Genomic DNA, 13,980 nt, shown 5'->3' with positions numbered 1-13,980 from the left:
AGTAAGGCATACACTAGCTGCATATATTGGTATTTCTTTGTGGCCATTTCTGAGCTGTTAATGCTTCAAGTTCCAGGGTGTTACAACCTCCCTGTAGGTCAGTGAATTTGTCTTTGGACTCCATATATAGTCTCAGTTCAGAGGAGAGTTTCCTAAGTTTACCACCACATCTCAAAAAGCACTTCAAAGTGCCTTTGACTCTTTGACTTACATGGAACAGTCTTCTAAATTAAGTATTCTAATATTTGCAGAAGAGTCTGTGCTCCCACTTAAGATCTGACAAAATGAAGAATTCAAACATTCATTCCTATTAATAATAGCCATTATTTATTGAGTGCCAGGCACTGCATTCAAATGCTTTACGTAGAACAGCTTTATTTTGAGTCCACGCTCACATGAAAACTATCCAGAGGTTAGTGAGGCGAAACTGCCTGCGGCCCCACATTACACTTTACATGTACCAACTGAAGAACACATTATTCCAGGTGGGGTTGAGCCATGGTGTGTTGAAAGACTGGCTCTACATTGCATGTATATGCTAGTGTAACAGCCACCCCCATCTCTTACTTGGAAAACTGCAACAGCCTCCTCCTAAAATGTTTTCCTATCTGTGCCCTTGCCCCTGTGCTACAGTCTATTCTCAGTCAATATAACAAGTGTGATCCTTTTTGAAACTGAAGTTACACCATAGCACTCCTTTAATTGATACCAATCAGTAAAATCTAAAGACTTCACAACCGACATGATCTACTCCCCATCCCCCCTCATTATTGTTCTGACTCCCTTTCCCACCTCGGCCTCCTTGCCCATCCTTGCAGCTTCCTGCCCTGCGGCCTTTGCTCTTGCTGTTCTGCCTGCCTGGTACCTGCTTCCCCCAGAAGTCCTCCTGGCTGAATCCCTCACCTCCCTGAAGTCTCTGCTCAAATCTCATCTCAATGAAGCATGCCCTGCCCACCCCCATTTAATTCTGTAATCTGCCTCTTCTTTACCCCTTTATTCTTTCTTCTTGTCCATAGCACTGTCCTCTAACATACTATATCAGTAATTTACTATATTTATTGTCTTTCTTCCTCTACTGGACCATCATCAAAGTACAAAGAACAAAATTGTTTGAAAGTGGCCCCAGGAACTCAAGTTGGTTTGTCTGGACCAGGAACTTCCCCTAGCTTCTTGAAGTGGAAGGGGCTTTGCCAGGTCTCAACTTCTCAAGGGACCAAAGTCTCCATGGTAGGCACCATAACGATCCAGAACCTGTGAATATGTTAAATTACACAGCAAAGGGGAATTAAGACTACTAATCAGCTGAGCTTAAAACACACCGCTTATCTTGGCTCATCCAGGTGGGTCCAGTGAAATCACATGGGTCCTTGAAAGTGGAAAATCTGAAGAGATCTAGAGTGATTCAAAGGGAGAAGAACTAGCCAGCTATGACTGGTTTTGAAGATTAAGAAAAGGAGCCACAAGCTAAGGAATGCAGGAAGCCTCTAGAAGTTAGGAAAGAAAAAGAAACACTCTCTCCTAGAGCCTCAGAAGAAATGCAGCTCCGCCAACATCTGACTTTAGCTCAGAAAGACCCATTTCAGACTTCTGACTTCAAAAACTGTAAAATCAATTAATGTTTTTAAGCCACTAAATTTGTAGTAATTTGCTACAGTAGCACCGGGAGACTAATACAGGCTTCTTTCCCACTTTGTAAAGGAAAGGGCTGTAACCCTCCTCAGATCCAACATCTCCAACTGCTGGGGAGGTGGTTTTCTGACAACTTAGTCTATAAATAGCTAGCATCCAAAATCTAGACTGCCTGGTACAAAAATGGTCTGATTTTTCCCACATTATTAAGGTTGCTCTCACATCACTTAAGAAAATCGTAAATCACTCAAAATCATAAAACCTGTTCTGTACAGAAAAATGTGAGAAACAGAATAAGGTTTCTCAGCACACAAAATAAGTTTTTAACAGCACTTAAAAAGACCATTTATGTTCTATTTTCAGGGCCTCCAAGGAGGTCTACTCCCATCTCCACAACCAACTTTTTAAAACAGATTAGAAAACAAGTGAATTTCCTGGGAACTTTGGAAAAATAGAAAAGCATATGAGAAAGCAACCAGTGGCTGAGAAAAGACCCTAAAGGCTCATTAGTAGAGATGATACCTGTGACTCCCTCAACATAAGCACTAAAACAGGGAGTTGTTAAAAAGAAATTTATCCTGTGATCGTCCCAAAAAGTCAGAGATTAGTCCCTGGAATGTGCCAAATAAAGAAAAAAATGACCTGCATGTACTTTTGGAAAAAACCACGTTACTCAGAAAGTCTCTGAATTGATCTTCCTTTCTTTCTGTTCTCTAAATTTAGCCCAGAGAAGCAATGAAGACTTGGGAAATTGTCCAAATCTTTGATATCACTGCTGGAGTGGGTCTCAGCTCTTTTTCTGGAACCAATTCTCCAGGATTTTACATCAATACTTAAGAAAACGGAGAGCAAAGATTACTTGGAGCCTTTCCACCTAAAGGCTGCCCCCGACACCCTGGTTTCTCCTAGATTACACCTAACCTAGGGTTCAGAATGCTTCGCAAAATGAATACAAACTAAACTTAAATTTAACTAAAAATTCCAGGAAGGGGTACTGTTCTTTAAAATACAGTTATGTTTAACACTCTCTGTTGGAGCCGCAGATAAATCTGAGGATTATTTTTCTTCACTGAACACATTAGCAGCTTACAGTTTAGGACAATAAACGACAATAAATGAATAAAGGATAAACAAATATAAGTGTAATCTAGGAATCCCTGCCTGATCAACCGCACATTTTCTCAAGCTAAGATACTTTTTAACCCCTGAGGAAATTAAAAGACTTTTTTTTTTTTAAATAAAGTGAATAGTTAAAAAGTAAAGCACATGCATCTGCGTGTGCGTGTATACACAGAAAGTGAGAGAGAAAAAGCAAATGTAAAGAAAGGCTGGTGACCCCACCGGGTGAATAATTTCATGTTTTGTTTCGTTTTTTACAATTTTCTTGTAGACTTGAAGTTTTATAAATAAAAGCCGGAAGGAGGAGATTAAAGTCAACAGCTTTAATTTAGCATTCAGCCTCCACACGCTCTCGAGACTCGCCTTAATTTAACATCTAACTCATCACTGATTTTCTTACCTCTCATTACACACGGTCGTCTATGCAATCCAAGTAAAACTGACAGACGTCCCCTACTGTCAGAATACGTCTAAAAATAAACAAGCTTGGAGAGCCTGGACCAAACCCTAGGGGAGAGAGGTTACCCCTTAAAGTAGTGGCCGAAGAGCTGACCAGCCTCTTCTGAAGTTTAAGGACCACACGGGACCTAAGGGTGTTATCACTGCCCAGTTCTTCACTTCGCTATAGTGAACGCTTCTCAATCTTTGCTCCTCCCACGAATCAGACCTACTGCATTTCTAAATTACTACTCATCCTCTTGCAACGCAGTATTAGGCGGTGTCCTCCCTGCCGTTAACCTAATCGAGCTGGGATCCCCAAATAAAAGCACGCACAAACGGCTTATTTTCCAGTACACAAAAAACTAAAAAAGTTGGCAAGCTACATTAACCGGTCGTTTCCCCCTTGTCGTACTTCCTCGTTTTTAAAAGAAATCCAAGGGACACCATATATCTTAATAACTGGCTTTGATACAACTGTGCGATAATTCCAGAAGGACAACTGGACTGGAAGTGAGAGCGACCGCTGAGGTGGCAAGAAGATTGGTTTTGCATCTTGCTCTGAAATCCCGGGGGCGTCAGGATCACATCCCGACCGCGGCGACTGCGGACCCCGGAGAGTCGAGGCGGGGACAGTGCGCGAAGGGAGCGGCGAGAGGCGACTCAAGCAGCCCGGGCCCCAGGGGCGCGCGGCTTCCCAGCGCCCCGCGCCGCGCGCCCCCCGCCCCTCCCCTCGGCTCCCCGCACTGCCTCCCCCGCCCCTCCCCGCCCGGCTCCCTCAAGTCTCCACGAACGGAAATGGGAGTCACAGCGCCGGGGACCAGCGGAAACAAAACACAGAGGCGGCCGCGGGGGGGCCGCTGTGGGGGAGAAGGCCCCGGAACGAAGCCGGCCCCCGCGGGCCCGCGCTCCCCTCCTCCCCCGCGGCCGCACTCACCCGCTCCGGAATCGGCCCTGTCGCCCCCGCCCGCGCTCCAGAGCCGGCTGAGGAAAGCGGCGGCGCGGGCTCCACGTGCAGTGTCTCTTCCGGTAAGGCCTGTAGCTCCCGCGACTCGAAGTGTTGAAGCCCCTGGGCCCTTCCCGCGGAATCGGCGCGGAGAAACTCCAACCCCCCTCCCGCCTCCCAGGCACCCCCGGGTCCGGGACTACAACTCCCAGCAGGTTGCGCGAAACGAACGCCCGACGCAACGGGGGCTCACGAGGCACAAAGGAGCATAACGCCCCAATCCGCTTTGTTTTACACTCTGTCACTTTGCACCAACATACGCCTCAACAATCCCAAGGAACAGGACGCTAACTCCGGGCGGGGGTGAAGGGGGAGACTGAACTAGGGGTAAGGCCAGTCCTAGTGCGCATGCGTTCAAAACAAGGTTTCCGGGAGGGAAAAAGACAGTAGGTCAAGTTAGGCGAAGGAAAGATGGCGGAGGCGTCGACAGGAGACCCGGAAGGACTTACCCTCCACTTCCTCCTCCTGTTTGGTTTCTGTCTCACCTAGAGCCGTCCGGTCGCAGACTCTCTCCGAGACGCTTCCTGTCCGGTGAGTGTCGACCGACTGAAACGGCGACCCATAATGCATTGCGGGGTCGGGTAGGCGGGTGGGGGCGGAGCCAGGGCCGGAAGTAGAACCGTGGCAGCGGCGGTGGCTGTAGCAGCTCGGGACTGAGTGCAAGGTGACTGGGAGAGAGACTAGACTAGCTTGGTTGGCCTTTTGGGACTCCAGTTCTGGTTTTGTTCACGGGGCCTTAGCTCAGCCCTTGAGGAGGAGAGGGCGGCCCTGTGTCCCGGGCACCTTCACGGCCTGGCCCGGGTCACTGCTGCCCTCGGCGCTTCGGCCTTGAACTTGCGTAGACTCAATATAGATAGAGCCCTGGTAATACCCGCCCTGAGGGCACGCCGAGGTGGCGCGGGAGGCGGGGGTCCGAGGGTTCGTTGGCACGCAGCCCGGCTGGAGCAGCCCAAGGTCATGCCCGCGGGGCAGGTCTGCAGCCAGGCCTGTGCAACCGGGGCGCGCGGGAGGTTGTTCTGTTTCAAGGAGAACATGCACCAGAAGATGGAAAAGGGTGATCGTCATCTTAGAAGTTTGTAACCTACCTAAAAGTGTTGGTATTTCTATAACTCGGTTAGGCAGCCTCATTTTACACTCTTTCACTTCCTTGCACCATCATACATCTCAAAAACCCTGAGGAACAGGACGCCGACTGGGGGGCAGAGCAGGATAGGGGGTTGCTTGAACTGGGGGAGAGACCAGAGGGCACAAGCGGACACAGCAAAGTTTCCAGGAGGGAAAAAGCCTGGGCAGATTGTGGATTAACTTTAGGATTGTGCAGTGAACAGGCAGCGAAAGGACTGCCCTTTGGCTGGTGTGTCATCACTGCAAAGGGGAGAGCCATGCTGCCTGTCACCACAAGGCGTCTGCGCAGGCCGTACCCTCTTTTGCTGTTGTCTTCCCCTATCTTTCTTTTTATGTCAGATCCGTATCATAGGCTCTGGTGGCGCACCCCACAGTGTCACTCGAATAGAGCACTTATCAGAGTTGGTATTTTACACCTATTTGTGTAATCACGTGTGTTGTGCGGACTAGTGGACAGTCCACACTCACTAGATATTTAATCAGTGGGAAAAAAAATGAAAGAATAAAGGAAAAGGAACAAGCTTTGGTAGAGATTGTGTGTTCATATTTTAGACGAGTTGAGTTTGAGGGCCCTGAAAGATTTATGAAGGGCTGAAAGCTGTTGAGTGTATAGGTTGAGAGCTCAGGAAGAAGACCAAAATTAGAGACGTGATTTGGGGATCATTAATACTTAGGTGATGGAATTCCAAAAAATGAACATGGATTTTTCTCATGTCGCAGAAGGAATAACATGATTTTTGCAGTCCTTTAGACTTAGAGCAAATTAACTGTGAGAATATGAGCAATTTAATAACCTTTTTTAGACACAGTTTTATTAATTGTAAAGGAAGGATAAGAATGCTTTCTAATTCTTAACAATATTGCCATAAGGATATGAGAGAATATATATGGAAGTACTTTGCAAAATACCTACGGCTGAACAAATGTTAGGTGGTGACCTTATTGCTAAGTGTTAAGTGTGTCCTTAAGTTGCCAGAAGAGAAAAATATACATTGTGTTGCACAGCTTTAAAAATGTTTGTGTCCAGTCAAATTCTACTGTGTAACTTGGACCAGGTACTTAGCTCTAAGCCTCAGTTTCTGTATTTGTAAAATGGGAATGATAGTAGCAGTTTAAGGTCATTTGTTGTATGCTTGGAGTCTTTTCTCAAGTATTTTTCTCTAATGGGATGTGAGTGATATTTGTTGGCTTCTTTAATTTCTTCGCATAGTTTGCTTTCATCCTGGCAGGTGAAGGGTATTTTGTTGATTGTGGGATTTCTTGTGGTAGTTTTTATGTCCTTTTCCAGGGCTTCTCCTTGGCACTATTGACATTTTGGACCAGATAACTCTTTGGGTGTCTTCAGACATTGCCAAGTATCGGCAGGGGATACCCCCACCCCGTTTGAGAACCGCTGTGCTGCTCAACTGTCTTCTAGCTTAGTGCTTCCTGTAGTAAGGGGCCATTTTTTCCCCCAACCCTTGTAGATACTTCTAAGAATACAATAAAAATGAATTACTGGAAAAATTAGATTAAGGCCAAATAATGAAGACTCACAAAATAACTGTGATTGTTTATTATTCAGATAAAAATTACTCTGTCAAATTGCTGTAATTTGACTTAATTATAATTTAATTTAATCTAAATGCTTATTCCCAATTTTTGTGTTACTATAGACCAGTAACATAATTTGTATATTACTGCTGGTCCACAGACCACACTTTGAGCTGTAGTATTATAACTTAATAGAAGTCCAGTGTCAGTATGATGATGATTATTGTTATTGTTATTGTTAGGTAATTTGAGGGGGGTGCAGGTTGTGAGAATCGGTAAGCATGTCAGGTTTTTCACTTTATCTGTCAGGTTCAGAAATTTTACCAGGCTTTATTGAGGTGTGAATCTTACATCACCATTTCAACATCGGGTTTGTTACCTTTCTGTTTAATAGGCTCGGTGTTTCTTAATCTGAGGAAGTTTCTTCTAATTACTTATGGCCTCCTTTTCTATTCCTTTTCTTTTGGAATTCCTGTTTGCATATATTTGTTCTAATTTGGGGTGTTTTTTGCAGCCTTTCGAGACATTAAATGAGGTTTCAACTGAGATGATCCTCTACTTTATCTACGGAAATCTTTTAGTTAGAAAAATCATGTATTTTAGCTTCAGGAAGTCTAAGGACTTGGAATTTTTAATGTGTTTAAAATTCAGACTTTCATTTCCATGAATTTTATGTCACTAACTAGGTGGTACTGCTTGATTTTCCCTCTCTTGTTGGTGGCCTGCTGTGGCTGGTTGCTCTTTTTCCTTGGGGGTTCTTTTGGACCTAGATTTGGTTGTTAACGGTATTCATGAATGCCTGGAATCCTGCAGCTGTAACAGGCAGAGCAGTTTCTCCCCCTGTGGGCCTGTGAAATAGAAACCTCCAGGCTATCAATCATGGCTGAGGCAACTGTCTCCAGTCTCCCTGCCCAGCTCCCTTTTGACCTTTTGAAGGGGTCAGGGAAACCTGGCACATTAATTTGGGGGCCAGTGTCGTTCTTTTCCTGCTGTGGGTGGGCAATTTTCTAACATCCTAGCTCAGCTGTTTCCTCTGGTCCAAGACTAAGTTCACGGAGAAGAAACACCCCCTCCCAGATTTTGTGCTTTCTTGCTGCGTTAACCCTAGTGGAGCTGCACAGGGGCCTGGTTCTTCCTAACTATTCCTAGATCCCAGGGCCTTTTGGTTAAGAAGCAAAAAACTTGCAGTGGGGAGTGGAGACAGGAAGGGAGCTATGGTCAGGTGACTGTTCTTAGCATTCACTGAGCTCTGGTATGATTTAAGTTCTGTAGCAATTAGTAGAATTAGATTCCCACTATGTGATATATTTAGAGAGATGTTACAATTATATGTATGTTAAAGTATGTTAACATCCTGCCGCTTGTTTTCAGTACCAGAATCACCATGATTCTTCGGAGGCTTTTCAGGTTGTCCTCTGTCGTTCAGTCTGCAATCTCAGTCCATTTGAGGAGGAACATTGGTGTTACAGCAGTGGCGTTTAAGGAACTCGATCCTATACAGAAACTCTTCGTGGACAAGATTAGAGAATACAGAACTAAGAGACAGTAAGTGAATAGATAATAAAACATGGTGTAAATATAAATATTCAAAGTATGTAAGTTTTGAAATGGTAATAAAAAAAGTACTTGGTATTTGAAGGTGTCTAAGACCGTCACTGAGCTAATCCTTGACATTGAGGTTCATCAGGTGCTCCAAAAGAAGATAAGGATCTTGATTTTTTTTTTTTTTTAAGTCCCAAATTTTATCTTCCTTATATGGGTTCCAAGGGAGAATCCCATTAAATCTATTGTCATTTTTGGGGCCGGCCTGATGGCGCAGCGGTTAAGTTCGCACGTTCCGCTTTGGGAGCCCGGGGTTCGCCGTTCGGATCCCGGGTGCGGACATGGCACCGCTTGGCACACCATCCTGTGGTAGGCGTCCCACGTATAAAGTGGAGGAGGATGGGCTTGGATGTTCGCTCAGGGCCGGTCTTCCTCAGCAAAAAGAGGAAGATTGGCAGCAGTTAGCTCAGGGCTAATCTTCCTCAAAAAAATAAATAAGTAAATAAATCTATTGTCATTTTAGATATATCCTTATTATAATGTCATTTATTATAAACCAGTGTCAATTCATAGAAGTACATAGGACCTTGGAAATCATTTAGGAACTATATTTGAAAAAACTAACTCTCTTAGACATTGATTAGCCTAGGATCATAAAACTATTTGGGAGAAAAACACATAATCAAAATATTCTCACTCTCTATTTAGTACCCTTTCTGTGACATCATGATTTGGGGAAATGTATAAACAAAGCATTTGTTTCTTTAATGCTGTATCCGTAGGTATATATTTCTGAGAATATCAAAGGAGGAAAGACTCTGAAATGGCATAAAGCAAGTCCAGGAAAACGTGATTATAGAATCACAGAGTTTTGGACCTTAGCCATCATCAAGTTGAACCTTCAAATCTTTGGGAAAGTGGTGTACATCAATTCCTAGTTCCATTTTCTTTTATTTAGTTGTCTACTATGTGCAAAGCACTGGGCTATTAACAGTGGGCCACAAAGGAAGAAACCACACTGCATTTCCACAATACTCTTAAAATCTGATAGGGGTAGAAAGCTTGTAAACAAGTAAATATGATGTAAGGTAAAATGAGTTAGATGCTAATAAGCTAGTGACCGATTCAGTGTTTGAGGAGTTCATAGGAAGCAATGCTCCTTTGTAGCTGGAGGCATTTTGGAAGGTGGCTTGGAAGAGTGAATGTTTTGTCTTGGCTTTGAAGGCATTGTTTGAGGTCATTCATCCCACTTGAGAATCTCATGGACAGCTATGGATCATCATCCCAGTTTTTTTAAAAAGTGGAGAATTTACTCACAAGATTTTGCTTATAGCTTGGTTCTCAAACCCACAGAAGGCCATCAGTAGACACCCACACCCAGGGGTCTACCCCAGGTTATGACCAATGGGTGTGAAGGTTGGACAGATAAATGGGGTTGGAAGGAGGATGTGTTTTAGGAGGAAAGAATGGTGTGAGCTAGGGCATGAAAACTAGAAAGCACAAAGTATCTTTGGGAAATTGTGTCATGCTGTTTCCCAGGACTTTAGGGTGTATGAGGAGGGTAGGGAGCAGTAAGGATAGAATGGGATTAGAATGAGAGATTATGGAAGGCCTTGATTATAGACTGGGCACTTAAGATATGATGATAGGCATTTGTGATAAAGGTTTTTGAGCAGGATGGTGGGGTGGAACAAGATTACTCTGTATTGGGAGGGCAATTTTAATCACAGTGTGTTGGGAAAATTGGAATGAGAAGAGAGGGAACACAGACATGTTAGGAAAATATAATAATCAAGCATTGATTCATGAGAACCTTGTGTTTAGATCATTGGGAATATTAAAGTGACAGAGTCAAGACATTGAGAGACTAAGAACTGGTCTTTATTACCTGGTATAGAGGCAGAGGAGAGGGAACAGTTAAAGAACACTGAGACTTTTGAGACTGGGCAACTAACAAAAAAGGTTTTGTCATCACCAAAACTAAGGAGGGAGAGAGTGAAGGGATTAAAATGAAGACTTTGTTATGAAACTCTCACAGCAACCTTATAGATGTTATCTCTGGTTTATATATGAGAAAACCAAGGCTAAAAGGTTAGAATTTGCCTAAAATCACACTATTCAGTAAGCAGATGTGCAGAACTGGTTGAGGATTTTGAGTGTCTTCTATCTGGAGGTGCTGTGGCATCATCGTGTTTCACTTTAATTGTCCTTAAAAACCTGTGCAGTAGGGCCGGCCCGGTGGCGCAGCGGTTAAGTTCGCACATTCCACTTCTCTGCAGCCCGGGGTTCACCTGTTTGGATCCTGGGTGTGAACATGGCACTGCTTGGCAAACGCCATGCTGTGGTAGGCGTCCCACGTATAAAGTAGAGGAAGATGGGCATGAATGTTAGCTCAGGGCCAGTCTTCCTCAGCAAAAAGAGGAGGATTGGCAGTAGTTAGCTCAGGGATAATCTTCCTCAAAAAAAAAAAAAAACCTGTGCAATGCAAAGTTAATCCTTAGGTGTACCCTGAATCTTAGGAGTCTGTGGTTCATTCATTTGTGCGAACAGCGTAAAGTGTTCTGAGTATGCACTCGGGACTGGAATCCAGCTCTGCCACTTACTAGCGTTAGCTTTATGACCTTGGGCAGGTTATTTAACTCTCTACCTCAGTTTCCTTATGTAAAATGGGGTGATAACATGAGTACCTGTTTCATAGGATGTTATAAGATTAAGTGATTCAAGAAATTAGCATGCCTAGATTATTTTAAGTGAAATAAACAACTGTCCCTTGAGTGTCTACTGTGTTCTGGTCACCATGCTAGAGCCTGGGGATATAGTAATAAACGAGATGGGCTGGGAGACTTATATTCAGTTGAGAAGGTAGATGATTTCTGGCTCTGTTTGATCGTAAGAGTACATATTAAAGTTGTAACAGCCATCATCTGTCAGTAACCAGTATGTTGTTGAGACTGGCTAGATCTCCTCACAGCGGTTTCTAAAGCTTGTAGATCCCAGAGCTGGAAGACTGTCATTAAAGTATCTGGTTGAAGGCTCTGTCTAGAACTGTACTGTATATTTTAGTAGCTATTATCCACTCATGACTATTCAAATTCTAATTAATTACAATTAAGTATAAATAAAAATTTAGTTCCTTTGTCACCTTAGCCACATTTCTAGTGCATAATGGGCAGATATGGCTAGTGGCTACCATACCAGACAGCACAGATATAGAGCATTTCTGTCATCACAGAAAGTTCTACTGCACATGCTGATCTAGAATAAAATTGGGTCCATGACAAGAAACATCATAAGCAAGTTCTTAAGTTAGAGCTTCTCTGTATTCTTTGTGGAAATTCTTCAGTGTAAGTAAGACCCTATGCTTTTATCATAGGCGTATGTGAAAATATTATTACCCTTGATGGAATTTTCACTTGTAAATTTTTTGTTTATTGTTCATTGGTAGGCAGCCAGTAACATGACAAACACAGAAGAATTTGTGCAAAGAATTAATTAGATCTACTTGGCCCCATTGCTGGTCCATGATGCTATGTTTATCCTCCCAAAGCACAATTCTGATTTTGTCATTTTATGGCTCAGTAACTAAAATACGAACTCCTGGGCTTAACATTCCAGGCCTCCTCTGATCTGGGTCCTGCTGGCCTTTCCATCTAGACTTTTTAGTATTCCCCACATAGAGCCAGCCGATGCTTTTCCACCTCCACATCTCTGCTTTTTCAGTCTTAGAATGTCTGAAAATCTGACCCAAAGGCAAGATTTGTCACAAGTGCCACCTTTTTAAAATAAATTTTTCCTAATTAGCTCAGCCAAAGTGCTCTCTCAGTTTGAGTAGCTTTTTAAATATCTTTGAAGTTTATCACATAACTCTTACAGCATAAATATTTATAAACATGTTATTTCTTTCTTCAAAATGGCAAAACCTCTGAGGATAGGAAATAATTTGTTTCTTTGTTAGGTCCCTATTATCGAAACTTAAAGTCACTGAGCTCTTTTAAACACCATTTGGTGGTGGCTGATTTAAATCAGACAATAGTAGACAACACTTACTGAGTGCTCACTGTGTGCCAGGCATGATGCTAAGTGGTACATGTGCATTGTCTCTATAATTCTCTTAACACCGCCGTTAGGTAGGACCTTCAGTTTTAGACGTGGAAACTAGAGTTTAGAGGGGTTCATGCCTTGCTCTGGTTTATGCGGTTGCTGAATTGTAGAGCTAAGGTTCAAACAGGAGCAGGCATCGACTCCAGAGCCTACAGATTTAGCCATTATAATTTGTTGCAGCTTAGACCCTGAGAGATTCTGACTGAATAAGTATCCTTAATACTAACAAACCTTGAACATTAAAGGTTTGTTTGAAGTTGCCTCATTTATGTGAAACCTCATCATATTAAAATAGTTTGAATTGAAATTCAAGTGGAAATACTCATTTTCTTTCAGAAGTCTATTTTTCCTACGTGAATACCTTTAAAAGCTATTGAAGCTTGATAGTGAAAAGTAATTTTGTTTTTGTAAACTAGTGCATGAAATGAGTTTTTACTTGCTCATTTATACAACAGGACATCAGGAGGACCTGTTGATATTGGTCCAGAGTATCAGCAAGATCTGGAGAGGGAGCTTTTTAAGCTTAAGCAAATGTATGGTAAAGCAGACATGAACACGTTCCCTAACTTCAAATTTGAAGGTAAGTCCCTTTTAATTATGGATTCATTCTTGTGGGAAATCATTTTAAGTGAAGAATATTTATACTTAACTTGGATTGTTTAGAGGATTAAATGACAATTACATGTGAATTTTTTAGGACAGTGATGTGTGATGGGAAGCTGTGGGATCAGTGTTTGCCCTTGGTATAGGAGCTCACATAACATAGAGGTGAAATGGTAGGGGTCTGAAATCAAACTCCCTGATCTTTTTTGGGGGAGGTGAGGAAGATTGGCCCTGAGCTAACATTTGTGGCAGTCTTCCTCCATTTTGTATGTGGGTCACCACCACAGCATGGCTTGATGAGTGGATCTGAACCCGCAAACCCCTGGCGGCTGAAGCGGAGTGCACTGAACTTAACCACTATGCAACCAGGCTGGCCCCTCAAACTCCCTGATTTTGAATCCTGGCAATATCACTTACAAGCTGTGTGATCTTGAGTAGTTAACTGGTGCCTGTTTCCCACCTGATGTTTAGGGAGAATTATCATATCTTCCTCATATGGTTGTTACCGTTGAATGACTATATATGTAAGGTCAATTAATAGAAAGCCGGGCTCACAGTAAGTGCTGAGTAAATCTTTAGCAATTGTTAAATTTCCACATAGATGTTTAAAAATAGTAGATATTCACTAAAAAACAAAAATCAGAAGATTGATGAGTTAAATAATGAAACCTTCTGGATAATGCATTTTATTGCAGTATGTCTAAGCTTGAACCTTTTTTTCCTCTTCTTAGATCCCAAATTTGAAGTCTTCGACAAACCCCAGTCCTGAAGAAATAATGTAAAATTTCTCTGGTAATTTGTCCTAGAGTAGTTGTACTGCTGACTGGAAGTATCAGAATAAACATAAATTTCACAACTGTCAAATGTTGTTTTAATTCTGATTC

General features: G+C 42.8%; 2 protein-coding genes across 9 annotated transcripts in view; one reads left to right on the top strand and one right to left on the bottom strand.

Annotated features, from left to right (window-relative positions):
* Positions 1 to 4,772, bottom strand: part of GABPA (GA binding protein transcription factor subunit alpha) — a 36,390-nt gene extending 31,618 nt beyond the window's left edge. The window contains exon 1 of one of the 3 annotated variants that reach the window (XM_005606108.4): positions 4,642 to 4,772. The gene's annotated coding sequence lies outside the window, so the exon portion shown is untranslated. Of the gene's footprint in view, positions 1 to 3,148; positions 3,453 to 4,123; positions 4,537 to 4,641 lie in introns of those variants that run through there. The other 2 variants (XM_014736323.3, XM_014736324.3) reach the window with 2 other exon arrangements.
* ATP5PF (ATP synthase peripheral stalk subunit F6) lies at positions 3,900 to 13,960 on the top strand. 6 transcript variants are annotated; one of them, XM_070252094.1, is made up of 5 exons: positions 4,049 to 4,215; positions 4,682 to 4,723; positions 8,222 to 8,395; positions 12,949 to 13,073; positions 13,828 to 13,960. In XM_070252094.1, exons 3-5 carry the CDS (start codon positions 8,235 to 8,237, stop codon positions 13,863 to 13,865), a joined length of 324 nt encoding a protein of 107 aa, XP_070108195.1. In that variant the 5' UTR covers positions 4,049 to 4,215; positions 4,682 to 4,723; positions 8,222 to 8,234; the 3' UTR covers positions 13,866 to 13,960. The 6 variants fall into 6 exon arrangements, 5 of the variants coding, with proteins under 5 accessions (XP_005606166.1, XP_070108195.1, XP_001500049.1 ...); XM_005606109.4 differs by lacking the exon at positions 4,682 to 4,723 and having other exon boundaries at positions 3,900 to 4,215; XR_011432783.1 differs by lacking the exon at positions 12,949 to 13,073 and having other exon boundaries at positions 3,970 to 4,215.
* Positions 13,961 to 13,980: the final 20 nt, after the last annotated feature.

Source organism: Equus caballus, chromosome 26 (genome assembly GCF_041296265.1).
Source record: "Equus caballus isolate H_3958 breed thoroughbred chromosome 26, TB-T2T, whole genome shotgun sequence".
Taxonomy (NCBI): domain Eukaryota; kingdom Metazoa; phylum Chordata; class Mammalia; order Perissodactyla; family Equidae; genus Equus; species Equus caballus.
This window is presented reverse-complemented; position numbering and strand designations above follow the sequence as displayed.

Excerpts from the sequence above, each read along its gene's own strand:
- ATP5PF (XM_005606109.4), top strand. The coding sequence starts at position 8,235 with ATGATTCTTCGGAGGCTTTTCAGGTTGTCCTCTGTCGTTCAGTCTGCA. Across the intron at positions 8,396-12,948 it reads GAATACAGAACTAAGAGACA|GACATCAGGAGGACCTGTTG; the intron begins GTAAGTGAATAG and ends TTTATACAACAG. Across the intron at positions 13,074-13,827 it reads CCCTAACTTCAAATTTGAAG|ATCCCAAATTTGAAGTCTTC; the intron begins GTAAGTCCCTTT and ends TCCTCTTCTTAG.